Source organism: Lampetra fluviatilis, chromosome 9 (assembly GCF_964198595.1).
Source record: "Lampetra fluviatilis chromosome 9, kcLamFluv1.1, whole genome shotgun sequence".
Lineage (NCBI taxonomy): Eukaryota > Metazoa > Chordata > Hyperoartia > Petromyzontiformes > Petromyzontidae > Lampetra > Lampetra fluviatilis.
The window spans coordinates 133,757-150,746 of NC_136283.1; the positions used below are offsets into that span (position 1 = coordinate 133,757).

General features: G+C 47.9%; 1 protein-coding gene across 2 annotated transcripts in view; it reads right to left on the reverse strand.

The window, feature by feature from the left end:
- LOC144934085 (testican-3-like) overlaps positions 1–16,990 on the reverse strand; it is a 213,654-nt gene that overhangs the window by 39,255 nt on the left and 157,409 nt on the right. For both annotated transcript variants that reach the window (XM_078859462.1, XM_078859463.1), the window contains one exon: positions 5,411–5,537. In XM_078859462.1, the coding sequence (XP_078715588.1) occupies positions 5,411–5,537 (127 nt within the window). The remainder of the gene's footprint in view (positions 1–5,410; positions 5,538–16,990) is intronic.

The window sequence follows — 16,990 nt, forward strand, 5'->3', positions numbered from 1 at the left end:
CTTAATCGGACCCTGTCCGCCATGTTGTGCCATACGGTTAGTGAAAAACAATCGGATTGGGATTTGCATATCCCTGGGGTGCTTTCAGCGTACCGGATGACGCTGCATGCGGCTACAGGATATTCGCCGTTTTTTCTAATGTACGGTCGTGAAAACGTACCGCCGATTAATGAACAGTTGGGAACTGAGGCGAGGGGACCTGTCAAGCCTCTTCCTGATTACATTCAGGACACCGTTCGCCGAGTCACTGAAGCGCGGGTGGAGGCTCGCATGGCTACGGCCAAAGCCCAGGCTCAGAACGAGCGGTGTGCGCGACGTTCAAAAGGGGAATGCCCTTGGAAAACGGGGGACCTGGCCTGGCTCCATTGTCCACAGGTGCGGCCAGGTACCTCTCCTAAATTACATAAGCCATGGCAAGGGCCGGTTCGCCTCATCGAGGTTCCCAACCCACAGTCGGCGCGTGTTCGGTTTGGTTCTCGGCGTTGGTTCGTCCATACATCTCGGTTTAAACCATACGTGGCCCCTCGACCGGATGCGTCATCTCCTGAGGTTGCCTTGCCGGGGTCTGTTGCTGCCGACTCGCCCTTGCCTGTGCCTGCTGACTTTGCTAGAGCGCCTGTCGTGCCTTTCACAGACGAGCCGGCCGTGACGCGGCAGGGGAAAGCGGACCCAGCTCGGGGTGCGCCTACCACGGCTGCGGAACCTTTGAGGCCCGCAGCCCTTCCTACCCTGCCGCGGACACGATTGCGGGACGCCTCTGATGCTGCGCCTTCAAAAACAGGGGACCGGAACGTTGCCAGGTCTCCAATAGCGACAGACGAACTTCAGCCTGTCGCTCTTAAAACCCTGCCATGTTCCCGCTCGGCGGGAGGGCCACCGACCGTCCGGGACGGCCCGGCGACCCGCACCCGCTCGAAATCCCTCACATTTCGTTAATTATTGTGTTGTGTTCTTGTTCTTTCTGTATATTATCGTGTGTTCTGTGTCCTTTTACGTATTCGGTCGTGTTCGCTCGCATTGCTTATTGGAGTTGTGTTCAGCCGAGGTCGGCTGGATTTTCTCTACGGGGGAGGGTGGTGTAATGCGGGCATAAACGACCTTCCGGAAGTGACGTCATGGGGGGAGGGGTTACGTCACGTGAGGGAGAGGGTAAGGGTCTATAAGGGGGGTAACCGGAAGCAGTCGGGAGTGATCGGGGACTGGGAGAAGTGAGAGGCCACGCAGGGCGAAGGGTGAGAGAGAGTGGCGAGGTCGCCACACACCCAAGCCAGGAGGATCGGCACCGTCGGCCAACGGTGACCGACCCTGGGGCAGGAGGAGCAGCGAGGAGGCTGCACGACGTGACAGCGGCGGGGCTGCTAGGAGGAAGTTGGGCTACGTGAGCGACAGCAGCCTGGGGCTGCAGAGTGTGGGCTACGTGAGCGACAGCAGCCTGGGGCTGCAGGGTGGAGAGTATATAGGGGAGTACCGTGAGGGAAAAGAGATCGAACCCAAATAAAGGACACAGGACAGAGAGAAGCGTCCGAGTCTTTTATTACACATGTGTAGTGGCATAGAATAAGTAATGTAGCAGCATAGCGCTGGCTTCTGGCGGGGAAGGGGATCTGCAGCTTACAGCAGCCCTTATGTCAGCAGGCCAGGGGATACACCAGAGGGGATATCTGGGGGAAAGGTTACAGAAGGGGGACAGGGGGAAGCCCCAGCAACCCGCTGGTAGGTTCTAGAGAGGGGGCGTGGCCTAAGTGGAGCGAGGCCACGCCCCTTGGGAGCATAAAGGGAGCCCTGAGCGAGAGCTCGGGGCTGTCGTTTCGAGTGGGATCTCCGTCGTGCTGTTGAAGATCATCGCCATCGTCGCTGTCGTCTTCACTCGATATTTCGCTGTTAGACGGTAGTTGGCTGTCTCGGTTCAGCGCCGTCAGTGTTAGACGGTTAGTGTTGTGTATAGGTGAGCAACCCACGTAGAGTTGTGTATAAGCGAGCGACAGAAGAGTGTGTACCAGTGTAGGGTGTGTATTGTGCAGTGACACAACTGCTGTCCAGCAGCGGCAACTGCGGTGGACAGTTAGTGCACACGCCATTGAGCATATACACGGGTGTGCCAGCAGGGCAGAGGAACTGGGGTAAGGTTCACAGAAGACCTGATAGGGTTCGAGAAGGGAGGCGTGGCTAGGGCAGAGCCAAGCCATGCTGAGTAGAATAAAAGCAGCGGAGAGTGAGAGCTCCAGGCTGCCGTATCTGGCAGTGGACTCGTCTCGTCGTTGCTGTCGTCGCCTTCTTCGTCGCTGCCGCCTTCGCCTGATCATTGCGCGGCCGGACAGTAGTTGGTTGTCTCAGTTGATACCGTCGGTGCAACGCGGACAGGGTTGTGTCTATGCCAGGCCATACGGCAGCGTGGTCGAGAGAGAGAGAGGAGGCCGGAGTTGGTGTGAACGGATAATAAAGAGAGAGATGGTGCCTCCTGCAACTACCTCGTCTCTGCCTGAGTGTGTGCACCGCACACCACACGCACACACACGCCGGGAGGAAGGAGGACACAACACATGTATGTGTGTAGTAAGTGCTTGCTTACATGTATGTGTGTCGTTAGTCCTTGCTAACATGTATGTACGTAGTAGGTGCTTGCTAACAATCAGTATCGATGGCGATACAGAGAACGTACGCATGTCTTTGTCTTTATATGAGGGTGATATAAAAGTTACTTGCTCACTGTACTACGAACCCAGCCACCTGAGTTTGATTCCTGGCCACTAATGACGCCAGTTGTTCGTGGTATCTGAAACTATCATGGGCCTCCCTTGAGTCGATTCAGCCTCAAATGGGCATCTTGAACCAATGTGTTAACATTAGCACCGGGAAAACAAAGTTTGTTCTTGCCACACCGCCACAACGTACATTATGCCAGTCTTAAAGGGCGCTGACTAAAAGAATATGCCACAACGGTAACTATGACTAAATTGGACACCTGTGCCTCTTGGTGGGAATGGTAGTGGTCGTGGCAATGGTATAACGTTATGCACCCAGCGCTGCAATTTCCAGAACCCGACCTCAATTGTTAGTCACTACCGAACGTGACAACGAGATATTGTGCCTGGCATGGGCTTCCATAAGATGACAGCTTAAAATGAGAAATAAGTACCTGGTGAGTGGTGAGATGTTTCTGGTGAGGTGGCTAGACATCGGCAGACAAGCATAGGTCGCCTACCTCATCGTTACTGTATGTATGCTGAACTTTTTTCGCACCATAAATAGCCAACTGTGCACTCACGGGGCAGTGCTATATTATTATGTGTGAAATGTGTGGTTGCGTGTTTTTGAGTGTGTGTTTGCATATGTATTAAAAGAGTGCATATGAATAAAATGGGGCCTTACCACCATCAGCCTCACAAAAAACAAAGCAACTACCTGGACATTTTATGTCATCAAAACTCCCTTGCCTCAACTCCCCATGAATGATGGGGCCATTATGGAGAGAGTAGAGAAGTTTGTGTACTTGGACAGTGTCCTCATGACCAGCTCCGGTTTGGTAGCCAAGGTCTCATTCCAAATCAGTCGAGCGGCATTACATTTTCATCGGCTGCGTAACGCTGTGTGGAAGTTACCTGACCTGTTGCTCCATACAAAGCTCCGTGTCTTCTCAGTCACAGTAATGTCCTCTCTTGCTTCTGCTTGCAAAACGTGGAGCCCTCAAAAGAAACATCTATAGTAGCTTGAAAAATCAACCTAGCCTGGGTTTAACCAGACTGGATTGTGTGAGGAGTTCACAAATGCTTGAAAGATCTGGACACAGTCCCATCAGTGAGCTCCTCCGTCAAGCGAGGTTGCGTTGGCTGGTTCATGTAGATTGCATGTGCAGCCACTGCATGCCCAAGCAGCTTCTGTTCAGCCGATAGATGGGGCTAAATGGGCGTGGCATGGGCTAGAGAAGAAATTGACTGATGTGGTACAGAAGTATCTGGAGTTGATTGGACTTGCCGATTACATGTACCAGCAGTGTCAAGATTGGCTTCTGTGGAGGAGGTTCGTGAAGGATGCTGCTAAGAAGTTGGAAGCAGTTGCCCTCTCGCAATAACCGAGGGCAGAGGAGCGATGCTCACAACAACGAGTAGAATGCTCGGCGGCGGGGAGCACAGTTGGTGCATCTGCCAGTAATCTCAGGTAGTCAACCCATGGCACCTGGGTCTGTTCCATGGCCTCCTGGCAGTGGGCCTTCAACATTTCACGTGGCCTCAAAGTGCACCTAGTATGGCACAAGCGCTGTGGTGATGTCACCGCCATTTAGTGGTGAATGGCGGTTATAGTTGTTGCGTATGTACACAGAGTGATTAGCCGAACTTGGTGAACTGCGTTCAATTTCCGACCACGGCTAAACATGTGTAGAGTAGAGATGTACGCAGTGTGCGCAGTTGAGCGGGTGCAATTGAGGACGGGCAGGTGTGCGCGTTGGAGCATGAGGTTGGCGCCGGAAAGCTGGCAGTAATTAAGGGGAGAAGCGGGTGCAATCGAGGTTGAGCAAGTGCGCGTGCTCGGGCAGGAGGTTGGTGCCGGAGAGACGGGAGATGGGGGCGATGATTAGGGATTAATGAGTGCGAGAGGCGCCGTGGAGGCGACAGCTTAAGTGGAGAGCACGTGATGACTCGGAATGAGGAGAGGTATATCAGCGGGAGTGTGTGTGAGTAGAGAGAGTTGTTCGGGGACCAAGAGAGAAGACATCTCGACGCTGCCGCTCGAGCCGTCAACGGGACCTCGCCCCTCACACCATCGCCGGGTGGGTGTTGGCTGAACCCCCCGCCCAGGACAGACGGGTGAGTGGGTACGGGGCAGCGTAGGAGAGGGCAGCGGCGAGATAGGAGAGAGTAGGTTAGGAGAGAGTAGGTGAGGTGCAGAGTCGGTGAAATTAGAGGAGGTGAGGTGTGGAGTAGATGAGAGTGGGTAGTAGGAGAAACTGAGTATGTGGTGACAGTGGAAGGCAGTCATAGGAGTGCCTACAATGGGTGTGAGAGTATGATTAATAAAGTGTAAGCAGGTGACCTGTTACTCCGTGTCAATGTGAGTAATTTCGAGACATGACACATGGGTGGTGAGTGTCTGATCTGGCTATGGCCTATAATTTTTTGGTTCTTTCAGTAAAGTCACGTAAATAGAAAAATTATAATAAAAATGGCTATGGCCTCGCCCGGATAAACTCAGCCTTGAATGAGTAGCTGGTGACTAGGCGACTCGTAGCCATAGCCATTACTAGAGGTATACTTGATGTGGTGTGCCAGAGGCAGAAATATTTTCTGGCATGTTGACCCAAATAGAAAGATCGACTCGGCAGAAATTATAGATTGAGTGTAAGCCTGCGATGTTGCATTATCATGTTGGCATTGTATGGCCGTGCGTGCGTGTGCGCATAGGAATGTAGCACCACCTGCGAGGAGTAGGTGTGTCCATCCGTGCCGCACACCGGTGATGGCCGCACCACAGGGCAGCTCTTGCAGCCCCCAGGTCCCTCTGCTGGTTCAGCAGGCCGCTGTGCCACCTTGGTGTGTTTCATGCTTGAAAACACGTGCACACGGAGACATACAAGCTGTTAACTATCCTCCGCTAAAGCAGCTTTGCCGAGCGAGTGGTGGCTTTCCATGCTTGTAATCCAGCACTGCGGATGCAGTGAGAGTTGGTGTATTACAAATATGCTGTGTAGTTCCTTTCCAGCGGGCGTCAAGGAGGTGACATACACTGGCTTGCCAAGAGAAGGCGGTCCAGCAAATGTGGAATCCACCTCTTCTATTTGTGAGACAAAAAGAATTGCCCATTGCACGCATGCGATTTATCTGGGTGTTCCGGTTTCTTCCCACATGTAAACACTCATTAATTGGCCGATAACACTTGAACATACAGTTAAGCTGGGGGGTGGGGAGGGGGGGAATTTGGCACTGACTAACTGCCTTTCGCTTTTGTCTGTGGTTCCTCTCACGTTGAGAGTGAGCGAATACTATTTACGTTGCAAGTTTAAATAAAACAATTAATTAATTAATGTACATGCGGGGATTAATGTCAGCTGAGTGTCCGGGTCAGCAACCCGAAAATTAAGCCCTGCTTAAACTTCCATACCCCTTGCTATTGCAGTGGCTATGAGTCACATGCCAACTCCAGTCTACATTATTATTCAGTGAGAAATTTAAGCCATGATTACAACTTGTATAAATATTTCACAGCCATTAGTCACATGCCTATGCCAGAGTTAGATTTCTATTGCATTTGTCTGGGTCAGGGACCCAGAAAATATTTCATAACCCGCATATCACATCCAGTATACCTCTTTGTTTATGGCTGTGGCCAGGAAAATATCCAGTGATAAATTAAACCCTGAGTAGGCAAGCAACTCTTTTGCTGATCCACTTTAGGATTGAGGCCCCCTCCATGCCAGTCCTGGATAAGTGAATTTTGTCTACCCCGGTGAGAACACAAGGGACCATGATTAGTCTAATTTGCAAGAGTGACCTCGGGCATTAGTTTGATAATAGCGAGGCAATGGCTGCTATGCATAATTTATCCGGTTAGTGTGGGTTCTTGAAGCTGGGGAACATAGTGGTGGAAGGTTATAAGTAAATTACAATAATTATTTTTTCTACACTGCCCTCTGCTACCCACCACATAGTGCTGCGAACACACCCATAAAACACCAAAGGCAACGATCCCAGGTAAAGTCTACATATATTTGGTACAAGTGCGCACCTATTTAGGCTGGCATAGTGCATGAGGGGGTGGTGTGATTAGCTAAACGCCTGGCCACCTTAATCTTCCTAGCGCTGATGTTTATATGCCGCACCAGATAATCATTTAACGCTGAGTCAGCCTAGAGCAGACCCAGGACCAGTTTAAGCTGGGAATCCAACTTATGTTGCCAGGTTCATAATTTAGTGTGCTCTATCCATTGTACCACCTCTCCTTAATACACCCACATATAAATATGCAACACACCCATTGACACAATCTTTTAATGCATCCACAACAACAATCACCACCGTTAAACACTAAACGGCGATCACATCACCATGGTGCCTGTGCCCGGTAAGGTGCACTTTGAGCCAAATGGCAAGAGGCCATGAGATAGGCCCAGGCTTATGGGTCAAATGACTGTGACGAATAGCACCCACACACAACCAATTAATTCAATCACACACAGAGACAAATACAAAGATCAAATATCCCCTGTATAGCCTTAACAGACTGTAGGGGAAAGTGCTGTTAGCGAGCACCTATAAAGGCAGAGGCAGGCACGGCACATGAGGGGGTGGGTGGCCAACACCACGCCCGGTCGCCTTTGTCTCCCTCGTGGCGATGTATACACATTGCACCAGGTAATGATTTTAGGCTGAGTCGACCTAGGGGAGGCCCAGGACCGGTTCTAATAATCGTCACCACTGGTGTTGGCCGTGAGCGGGAATCAAACCCGGGTCGCCAGGTTCGTAGCACAGCGCGCTAACCGCTACACCACCACTCCCCACACAGAGATACACACAGCATCTATAAATCATGTATAATAATGCCCTTAATCCAAGAAAGCTCCAATGAATCTTCATACTTTTCAGGATAATCCTAAATTTGAATGTTTGGTCAGTTCCATTAATAAGTATCATGTAATAGAAAGAGTACCCAGAGAAAATACAAACATATGAGGAGATAACACTCAGAGATCAGCACATAACTATTTTATAATCCATGTTCTGTCCTGCCATCTCTTGGCCACTTCACAACCCATTTATATATAAAGACAAATATCTCCCTTAGAGTCTTAACAGACTGTTAATTGGGTGCTGCAAGGGGCATGCTGCCAATAAGGGGTTCCCTAGGCTAAAAACTGTGTTATTGGATATACTGTGTTAGGTAATGGGTGCAATATAAATGCAAGTATTGTTATTCTTATCATCCTAGCACATTTATTCTTAATTATTTTGGGTAGGTGTATTTTGCATGACAGCTTGATGTACTCATACTCTTTGTTTTTTTCGGTAAAGTCACGTAGGTAAAAAAGAAAATAAATAAATTAAATCACAACGTTTTGGAGGCAACACCAGCTTCTGTCTTCAGGTAGAACCGTCACAGCAAAATGACTTATCAAGTGAAGAGAGCTCTAAGAGACACAAGATTATATACAGGTTAAGGGGGGGGGGGGAGGAGCCAGGATGGGCCGTGGGGGGGGGGGCTACGTTAAGCCGCCTTTTGTTATGCTGCAGGGGATTAGGAGGACGGATGAGCGGATGGGCGGAGAGAAGTGTGCCGTGGTTGAAAAAATTACACACATGATGTGTTTTGGCTGTGAAGGATGGTGGACGTTACATAGCTCTAACATTAAACCCACAAGATCTGGTCCAAAATAAACCAATTTGCGAATCACAACATTGATCCTGAAGGAAGCCTACATATGAAATCACAGCGCAGCACACTAAACAATGTTCTACTGCTCTCATGCACACATATACGCCCACTAAATACCACACAGATCCCCTTGTCTTCCATTGATAAAGCAGTTAAAATTATGGAAGCGAGTCCCAATTTTGGAGAGAAAGGCTCACCAAATAATGTGCGTGGCATCACGTAATCCGACCACTTTTTTGTTTTCAGCACAAGATGGCATAGCCTGTATGTCTTAAGGGTAAGGCTACCAAATTTACCAGTTTCAGAAAAGCTGTCCCCCTGATTTTGTGAAAATTATAATTTTGTTTTGCTTTTAAAATGTCTGGCTTGATGCTCGACTCATGATATGGACAAAGGGTAGGGCTACCTGACCAGTGGGTGGGAGCCAATGCTAACCAGAGGAAGCCATTGTGGGCAGGGCTAGCGTTAGAATAGGTGTGGTTATACTCTTTGGTTCTTTCGGTAAAGTCACGTAGATACAAAATAAATAAAATCACGAGGTTTTGGGCGCAACACAAGTGCGCATCATCAGGTGGAACAACCACAGCAATAAACAATTGCTGAAGTGGGCAAAAGGAGGCTGCTAGTGACACGAGGCTATATATAAGTAAGAGAGGTTGGGGGGAAAGCCAGGGAGGAGAGATAGAGAGGGTGGGGGTATGGGGTAGGGGGAGTGGCGAAATGCAAGCCCCAACCCGAGCTCGAGTACAACACAATGCCGGGGCTGGGAAGTGCAAGCTCCAACCCGAGCCCGAGTACGACAAAATGTCGGGTCTGGGAAATGAGCGGGGCTGGAGGGTAGGAGGTTGAAGAAACTGGAGATGCGGATAAGAAGGCAAACCAAGGTTCCAGTGCCTGACACCTTATCAATAATTGAAGATTTAGTCCAACATGGACTGAACCCTGAGGTTCCTACTCTGGTTAGGCAATGCCTTACCAACACTTACTTCACCTGGAATGGTACTTTCTACAAACAAAATGAAGGTACCCCAATGGGTTCCCCCTTATCACCAGTGATAGCGAATATTTTCATGGAGAAATTTGAAATAGATGCCATCCAGACATCCACCCTACGTCCTTCCTTGTGGAAGAGATATGTGGATGACACTTTCGTCATTTGGCCAAATGGCCTGCCAGCATTGAACCAATTTCTAAACCACATTAATTCCATACACCGATCCATCAAATTCACCATGGAAGTGGAGAAGGATGGTAAGCTACCATTCCTGGATGTTTTGTTTCAGAAGAAACCTGATGGCTCTTTGGTACACTCTGTCTACAGGAAAGCCACCCACACATATTCCTATTTGAAACCTGATTCCCACCACCATCAAGCACAGAATAATTCCTCATCAAAACACTACACCATAGGGCCCATTGCATTTCTGACCAACACCACCTAGCCAGTGAATTGGAACACGTACACCAGGCCCTTAAGATGAATGGATACTCGGACCGCATTATCCGCAAAGCGGTTTCTCCAACCATGGAGAAACAACCCCCTAAGACGCCGATCAAAACCATCACGTTACCACACATAGCAGGCGTTACCAAAAAGATTGCCAAAATCTTAAACAAACACAAGATGCAGGTTCGATTCAGTACAGTACACAAAATCCGTGACGTAATCCCAACTGTGAATGATGTCATTCCTGACATGCAATATTCGGGAGTCTACAAACTAAGTTGCTCCTGTGGTGATTGTTACATTGGGGAAACGAAACGGCATGTGTCGGACCGTGTTCGCGAGCACAAGACAGATCTGAAACACGGCAGGACTAATACTTCCGCCGTGGCTGACCATTGTTATAGCGCTGTGGGCTCTCATGATATTGTTTTTTTCGAGACCAAGGTGCTCTGCAAACCTTCGGGCTACTAGCAAAAGTTTGTTCATGAAGCCATCCAGATATATAAACATAGACATAACTTCAACCGAGAAGATGGATACAAATTGAGCAATCATTGGAAGAATGTTATTAACCAGGTAAAACCTTACCTGCTTAAAAGTTTGCCTACGTATCCGCATCTCCAGTTTCTTCAGCCTCCTACCCTCCAGCCCCGCTCATTTCCCAGACCCGACATTGTGTTGTACTCGAGCTCGGGTTGGGGCTTGCATTTCGCCACTCCCCCTACCCCACACCCCCACCCTCTCTATCTCTCCTCCCTGGCTCCCCCCCCCCTCTTACGTATATATAGCCTCGTGTCACAAGCAGCCTCCTTTTGCCCACTTCAGCGAATGTGTATTGCTGTGGCTGTTCCACCTGATGATGCGCACTTGTGTTGCGCCGGAAACGTCGTGATTTTATTTATTTTCTACCTACGTGACTTTACCGAAAGAACCAAAGAGTATGGATTCCTGCAGTCACGAAAACTTCAAATCTAGGCGTGGCTATGTAAAAGAGGGTGTGGCTAACAGAGGCAGGAGCTGTCAACTTCACCACGACTTGTCCCAGTCGAGCCTCCCAGATCTGTGGTAACCCTTACTTCAGGGGAGCAATAATAGATGGAGATAGACACCAGTTTGGGATGTGATTGTCGGTCATTATACATGATACGCCATACCTTACCACACTCGCATGAATAGACACACACACGCCAATGTTATCCTTCTCTTTTAAAATTCATCACACGTGAAAAGCACGCTAACGATTTGACAGTAATGATAATTACACATCTACTCGTTTAAGTGGGTTTGAATAATCAATCTGGATTCTCAAGCGGCCCCGTGTTTGCGGTTATTTAAAAAATATAACGAGCGAACGCGAGGACATCACATACAACGCATAAATAAAGTGGGGAAGCAATGCCGAGACTTACGGCTCACAGCAATCGCCTTCGTCACACTTATTGGTGTTGTAATTGCTATCACTATTTTTATTGGTGAAATTATTATTATTGTGGGGGGGGGGGGGGGACTGCAGCAGAGCGCCTTGTAAGCCGTTTAGGAGTAGTTAACACATTAAATATGAAGCAAAAAAAAGAATACATCCCCTCCTCTGTAATTGACCACTACGTTTTTATCTATAAAGTGGTGTTTTCACCTCCTTTCAAAGCTGTTGAATAAAGGAAATTATTTTCTGTTTCTCTGAGAAAGATGGCTTGTTTTGGGGTTTTTGTTATATTTTAATCATTTACCTGACACAAAGGCAGCCTGAGCCGCTTCCGATTGGAATACAACTGAATTAAGCCAATTCAACGCTGCTAAAACCTAAACATTAATAATTATTCATGCAACAACCAGTATCAATATTGTAATACGTTTACAGTAATGTGGATATTAACATGGACAACGATATGAATTTTTACATTAAAAGTACATAAACCTTAACATGGAAAACGCTCAGAATATTAATTGGAATAACCACTGAAGAGTAAACACATTCCTGCGGAGGGAGCTGGTAGGAACGTTGGGTTGCTCGGTCAATGGCCAGGGTCAACGGCGGCGTGGTGTATTCCGCAAATATGCCCGACTGTGAGGGCGGGCACAAGCCGGCGTGAGTAGGTTAAACGTTGAGTTTTATAAGGGCACCACGGGGTGACCAGCCCCTCCCCACCCCCCCACCCAGCCTCACCCTCCCCACCCAGCCCCTCCCCACGCCCTCCCCACCCCCTCCCCACCCTCCCCACCCCACCCAGACCCTCCCCACCCCACCCAGCCCCTCCCCACCCTCCCCTCCCAACTCAGCCCCTCCCTCCCCACCCAGCCTCTCCCTGCACGACGGACGGACACAATAATCCCCTGTGGGCTGGTGGAACCAGTGGGTTCCTACGAGTATAACAGGAATAACTTATGGGCAAATATATATTTTAATATTCCGCTTTCCAACACGCAAAATGTAAAATAATGGTAGAAAAAATCGTGAATTGTTCTTCAGTAAGACAATTCAGTGGGCTCACATGACATTGACTTCTCCAAGACAGAGGCTTGCAGAGGTTCTCTGCAAGCCATCTGGCTACCATGAGAGATTCGTTCATGAGGCGATCCACATATACAAACACAGAGACAATTTCAACCGAGAAGATGGATTCTGGCTCAGCAATCATTGGAAGGACGTAATAAACCACTTCGGATCTTAAATGATTGTTGTTCACGTTTATGGTGACTTTCAGACCGCAGTCCACTCACTGGCATTAACTGTGTATCTTGTGTTCTCCACAGGGAAGGCATTATTTGCTCCGCTGCGGATCCCCTGCCACCGTTTTCCCATTCACATGTTTCATTGCTTCTACATACTATTAACATGCCCTCCCTTTGGTGCTGCTGATCCTGCATAATGCATGGGCATAATATGACTTTGAAACCCCCCCGCCCACCTCCTACGCATTTCCCATGAATATGCTAAATTCCTCTTGATATGCACATTCTTTTGTTAAGGCTCTCTTCTTCTTCCACCTCCAACTCAGCTTATATACAAGCTCCTAGCTTGGCAGTGTCTCATTCTTCACCTGAAGACGGCTGCTTGCGTTGTAGCCGAAACGTCGTGAGAATTATTTGATTTTATTATGTTTTATTTTTATTATTTTATTACTTCCCTTCTACGTGACTTTACCGAAAGAACCAAGAAGATGAATCCCTGCAGTCACGAAAGCTTTAAATCGAAATTTAAGACAATTAAAGTTGAGAGTTTCTGAATTCGAACACACTTCAAGACGATGTACAGATATTTTGGCCATGCGCATCGATAAGGCTTTACTTAGACTGTAGCTAGAAACTATCGATAGAGACAAAACGAAAATAGGATTGGACTCAGTGAATATCCCGAACATCATTCAGATAGATGTGTGCAAACGGCACCACATGTAGTGTGGCACAACATTTCCAGCGAGTCCTGGCCTACGCCGACCGCATGAAATGAGAACTTTACAAAAAGTTATCCCTCAAAGAATGACCAACCAGGGACTATTGAAATGGATCTCCATAGGCAATGGATACCCATAGTCATTTATACACATTCATTAACCCCCCCCCCCCTCCCCCCACTTTGCGCAAGAGCGCAGAAGTGTGTTCACCACATCTACGCCTCTATATAAGGAATGAAACAGGTGGAATTCTCCACAAATCTGGCTGTCGTCTGATGAAGCTAGTTGAAATTATTGTCGAAACATCGTATTCAGTTTGTAAATGTTGTGGCTTGGCTCTCCAACACAACGGTGTGCTGTACTAATGACGAATTGGCACGATCTGTTTACGTGACAACCCTTACTAGTTGGCTGTGTCGGGTGGTGGCGATCTAACCCAAAAAACTCTATTATGGAAGATACTACTAAAGTCACTAGATAATACTGTAGAGTCAGTAGACACTGATATAGAGCCATTAGATGCTACTATAGCGTCACTAGATATTACTATAGAGTAAGTGGATATTACTGTAGAGTTAGTAGATACTACTGTAGAGTCAGTAGATACTGCAATATAGTCAGTAGATACTATTGTAGAGTCAGTAAATACTACTGTAGAGTCAGTATATACTACTGTAGAGTCAGTATATACTACTGTAGAGTCAGTAAGATACTGTTGTACAGTCAGTGGATACTGCAATACAGTCAGTAGATACTTCTAGATTTGAAGCTTTCGTGACTTCAATGATTCATATTCTTAGGTTTTTTCGGTAAAGTCACGTAGGTAAAACATTAAAATTAATGAAAGTAAAATAAAACAAAATAAAAAATAAAAATCACGACGTTTCGGTGGCAACACAAGTCTCCGTCATCAGGTGGGACCGTCACAGCCAGATTAGCTGCATCAAGTGAGGCAATGATTCAAGATGCAATCCCTTAAAAGCAAGTTGGAGGGGGGAGGAGAGGGGGCTCATCAGAATGTGGCAGCCAATGAATGGAACGTATTGGGAGGGAGGGGGGCGCCAAGCACAACGCATCGGGAGGGGGAGGGGGGCGGAGCCAAAAGGATGTGCTAGACGATATGCTCCACGGCGCGAAAGCGGCCGCTGCCGCACACGCCAACGCATTGGACAGAGAGGGGGAGGGGAGGCCCAATACACATGATTGAAAGGCACGAAAATGCCCATGTTTATACCAATGCTGGCTGAACAACGAAGAGAGAGCACTGTTAAACAATGGGGATGTTAACACTCGGTAAAGTAAAGTAAAATAGTGTCTGTCAGATAAGATGGTCCAAAAAAGTGTAACTAAGTCTTTTTCGCGTGGTTGATAACATCTTTCCAATGATTGCTAAGTTTGTACCCATCATCACGGTTGAAATTATGTCTGTGTTTGTATATTTGTATGGCTTCGTGTACAAACCTTTGATGGTAGCCAGTAGGTTTGCAGAGAACCTTGGTCTCGGAAAAGACAATTCCATGAGAGCCCATAGAGTGTGTCCTCACCGAACTCCAAACAGATCTCATTTAAAGCTAGCCTATCACTAATCTCGGAGAGAATAAGGTTACTCCGATCTGAACTCGATAATTTAGACAAGACTCTCTTACAAACACATTTAATGTTAACACAAAAAATGTCACCTTCTGATTGGAACCACGTTGATAACATGACTTCTGCTTCTGCTGACTCAATGTCAGCCAAATGCAAAGCTAACCTGATTTCTAAATTCAACCTCCTATCTAAAAAGAAACCAGAGCCACACATCGCAAAGCTGGATGTTAACAAGACCGTGATTAATCAGAGTAACATTCCAATTTCTTACAATCTAAAAACGGTACTGGCCAAAGGACTAAATTTCGCCGTCACCCCTAAATATATACCAGTAGAGGATATGATTTCTCAGATTGATGTAGCCCTCAGAGGCATAGGACACATCCATGCGGATGTAGCAAGAACTGAAATAGCTACTATTCTTAAGAATGCTAAGAAATCCACTAGTAACATCAGAAAAAACGAACGCTCTGAACTCGCGAACTTAAAAAAGAGAGATGATATAGTCATCCTCTCGGCAGACAAGGGCAATGCCACGGTCACCATGGATAAAGATTCATACAACAACAAAATCCTGGACCTTCTTAATGATGGGAGTTACTCCAAAATTAAAAACGATCCCACTAAAAGCCTAACGACAAAAACCAACAGTATTATCACGAGTTCGACTTCCCTAATCGAACCAAGCAAACGTCCCTCTCTAAAACCATCGGCGGCAAGACCTCCCAGACTCTATGGTCTTCCCAAACTCCATAAAGAAGGCACCCCACTACGACCCATCATGTCGACGATAAACTCTCGTACGTACAAACTAGCCCGTTTTCTATCAGATACTCTGCTCCCCTTCACAGGCAAGACCTCTTCGGCAGTACTCAACTCAACCCAATTAGTCTCTATGGTTAAGGACATGTTACTATCTCCTGATGACATCCTCGTCAGCTTTGATGTAGTATCTTTGTTTACCAAAGTCCCAGTACCGGACATCCTAACAATAATTGAGGACTTAGTCCAACATGGATTGAATTCTGATGTACCTGCGCTGGTTAGGCATTGCCTCACCAACACCTATTTTACCTGGAATGGCACCTTCTACAAACAGAATGAGGGTACCCCTATGGGCTCCCCCTTGTCACCAGTTATAGCCAACATGTTCATGGAAAAGTTTGAATCAGACGCCATCCAGACATCCACCCTGCGTCCTTCCCTGTGGAAGAGGTATGTGGATGACACTTTCGTCATCTGGCCACATGGCCTCCCAGCATTGAACCACTTCTTGGACCACATCAATTCTAGACACCCATCCATCAGATTCACCATGGAAGTGGAGAAAGACGGTAAACTACCATTCTTGGATATTCTGTTTAAGAGGAGGCCTGACGGATCCTTGGGACATTCTGTCTACAGGAAAGCCACCCACACAGATTCCTACTTGAAACCGGATTCCCACCACCACCCATCTCAAAAGAATTATCTCATCAAAACGCTATACCACAGAGCCCATGGCATTTCTGACCAACACCACCTGACCGATGAATTAAGACATATACATCGGGCCCTCAGGATGAACGGATACTCTGACCGTACTATCCGCCAAGCTGTCTCTCCCACCACACAGAAACAGCCACATGAAACTCCGACCAAAACTATCACGTTACCATATGTAGTGGTGGTATTGACGTGCGCCGACTGTGACAGTGATGGATCACGGGGCGGCGCGGGGTGCGGGGTTGGGCACGCGTTGTGGGCGTGGTGTGGACGCGCGCGCCGGGAGTGACAGATGACGGGGCGGCGCGGAGTGAGTGGTGAGGCACGATGAGATGTGGGAAAAGAGGATCGTAGCCAGCGCCCGGCGATTGGTCGAATAAGTGGGTGCTCGCAGCGACGTCCGCAGGTGGGGTATAAAGGGGGACGCGCGAGAGCACTCGGGGAGAGTTACCCAGTTGAAGACCCGAAGACGGAGCTGAAGACTTAGTCGCCGAGTAGCTAAGTGGATGTTGGTCATCCGAGTAGCTCAGTGGCGTTAGTCGCCGAGTAGCTAAGTGGATGTTGGTCATCCGAGTAGCTCAGTGGCGTTAGTCGCCGAGTAGCTAAGTGGATGTTGGTCATCCGAGTAGCTTAGTGGGCGTTAGTCGCCAAGTAGCTAAGTGGGTGTTTGTCACCCGAGTACTAAGTGGATGTTGGTCATCCGAGTAGCCCAGTG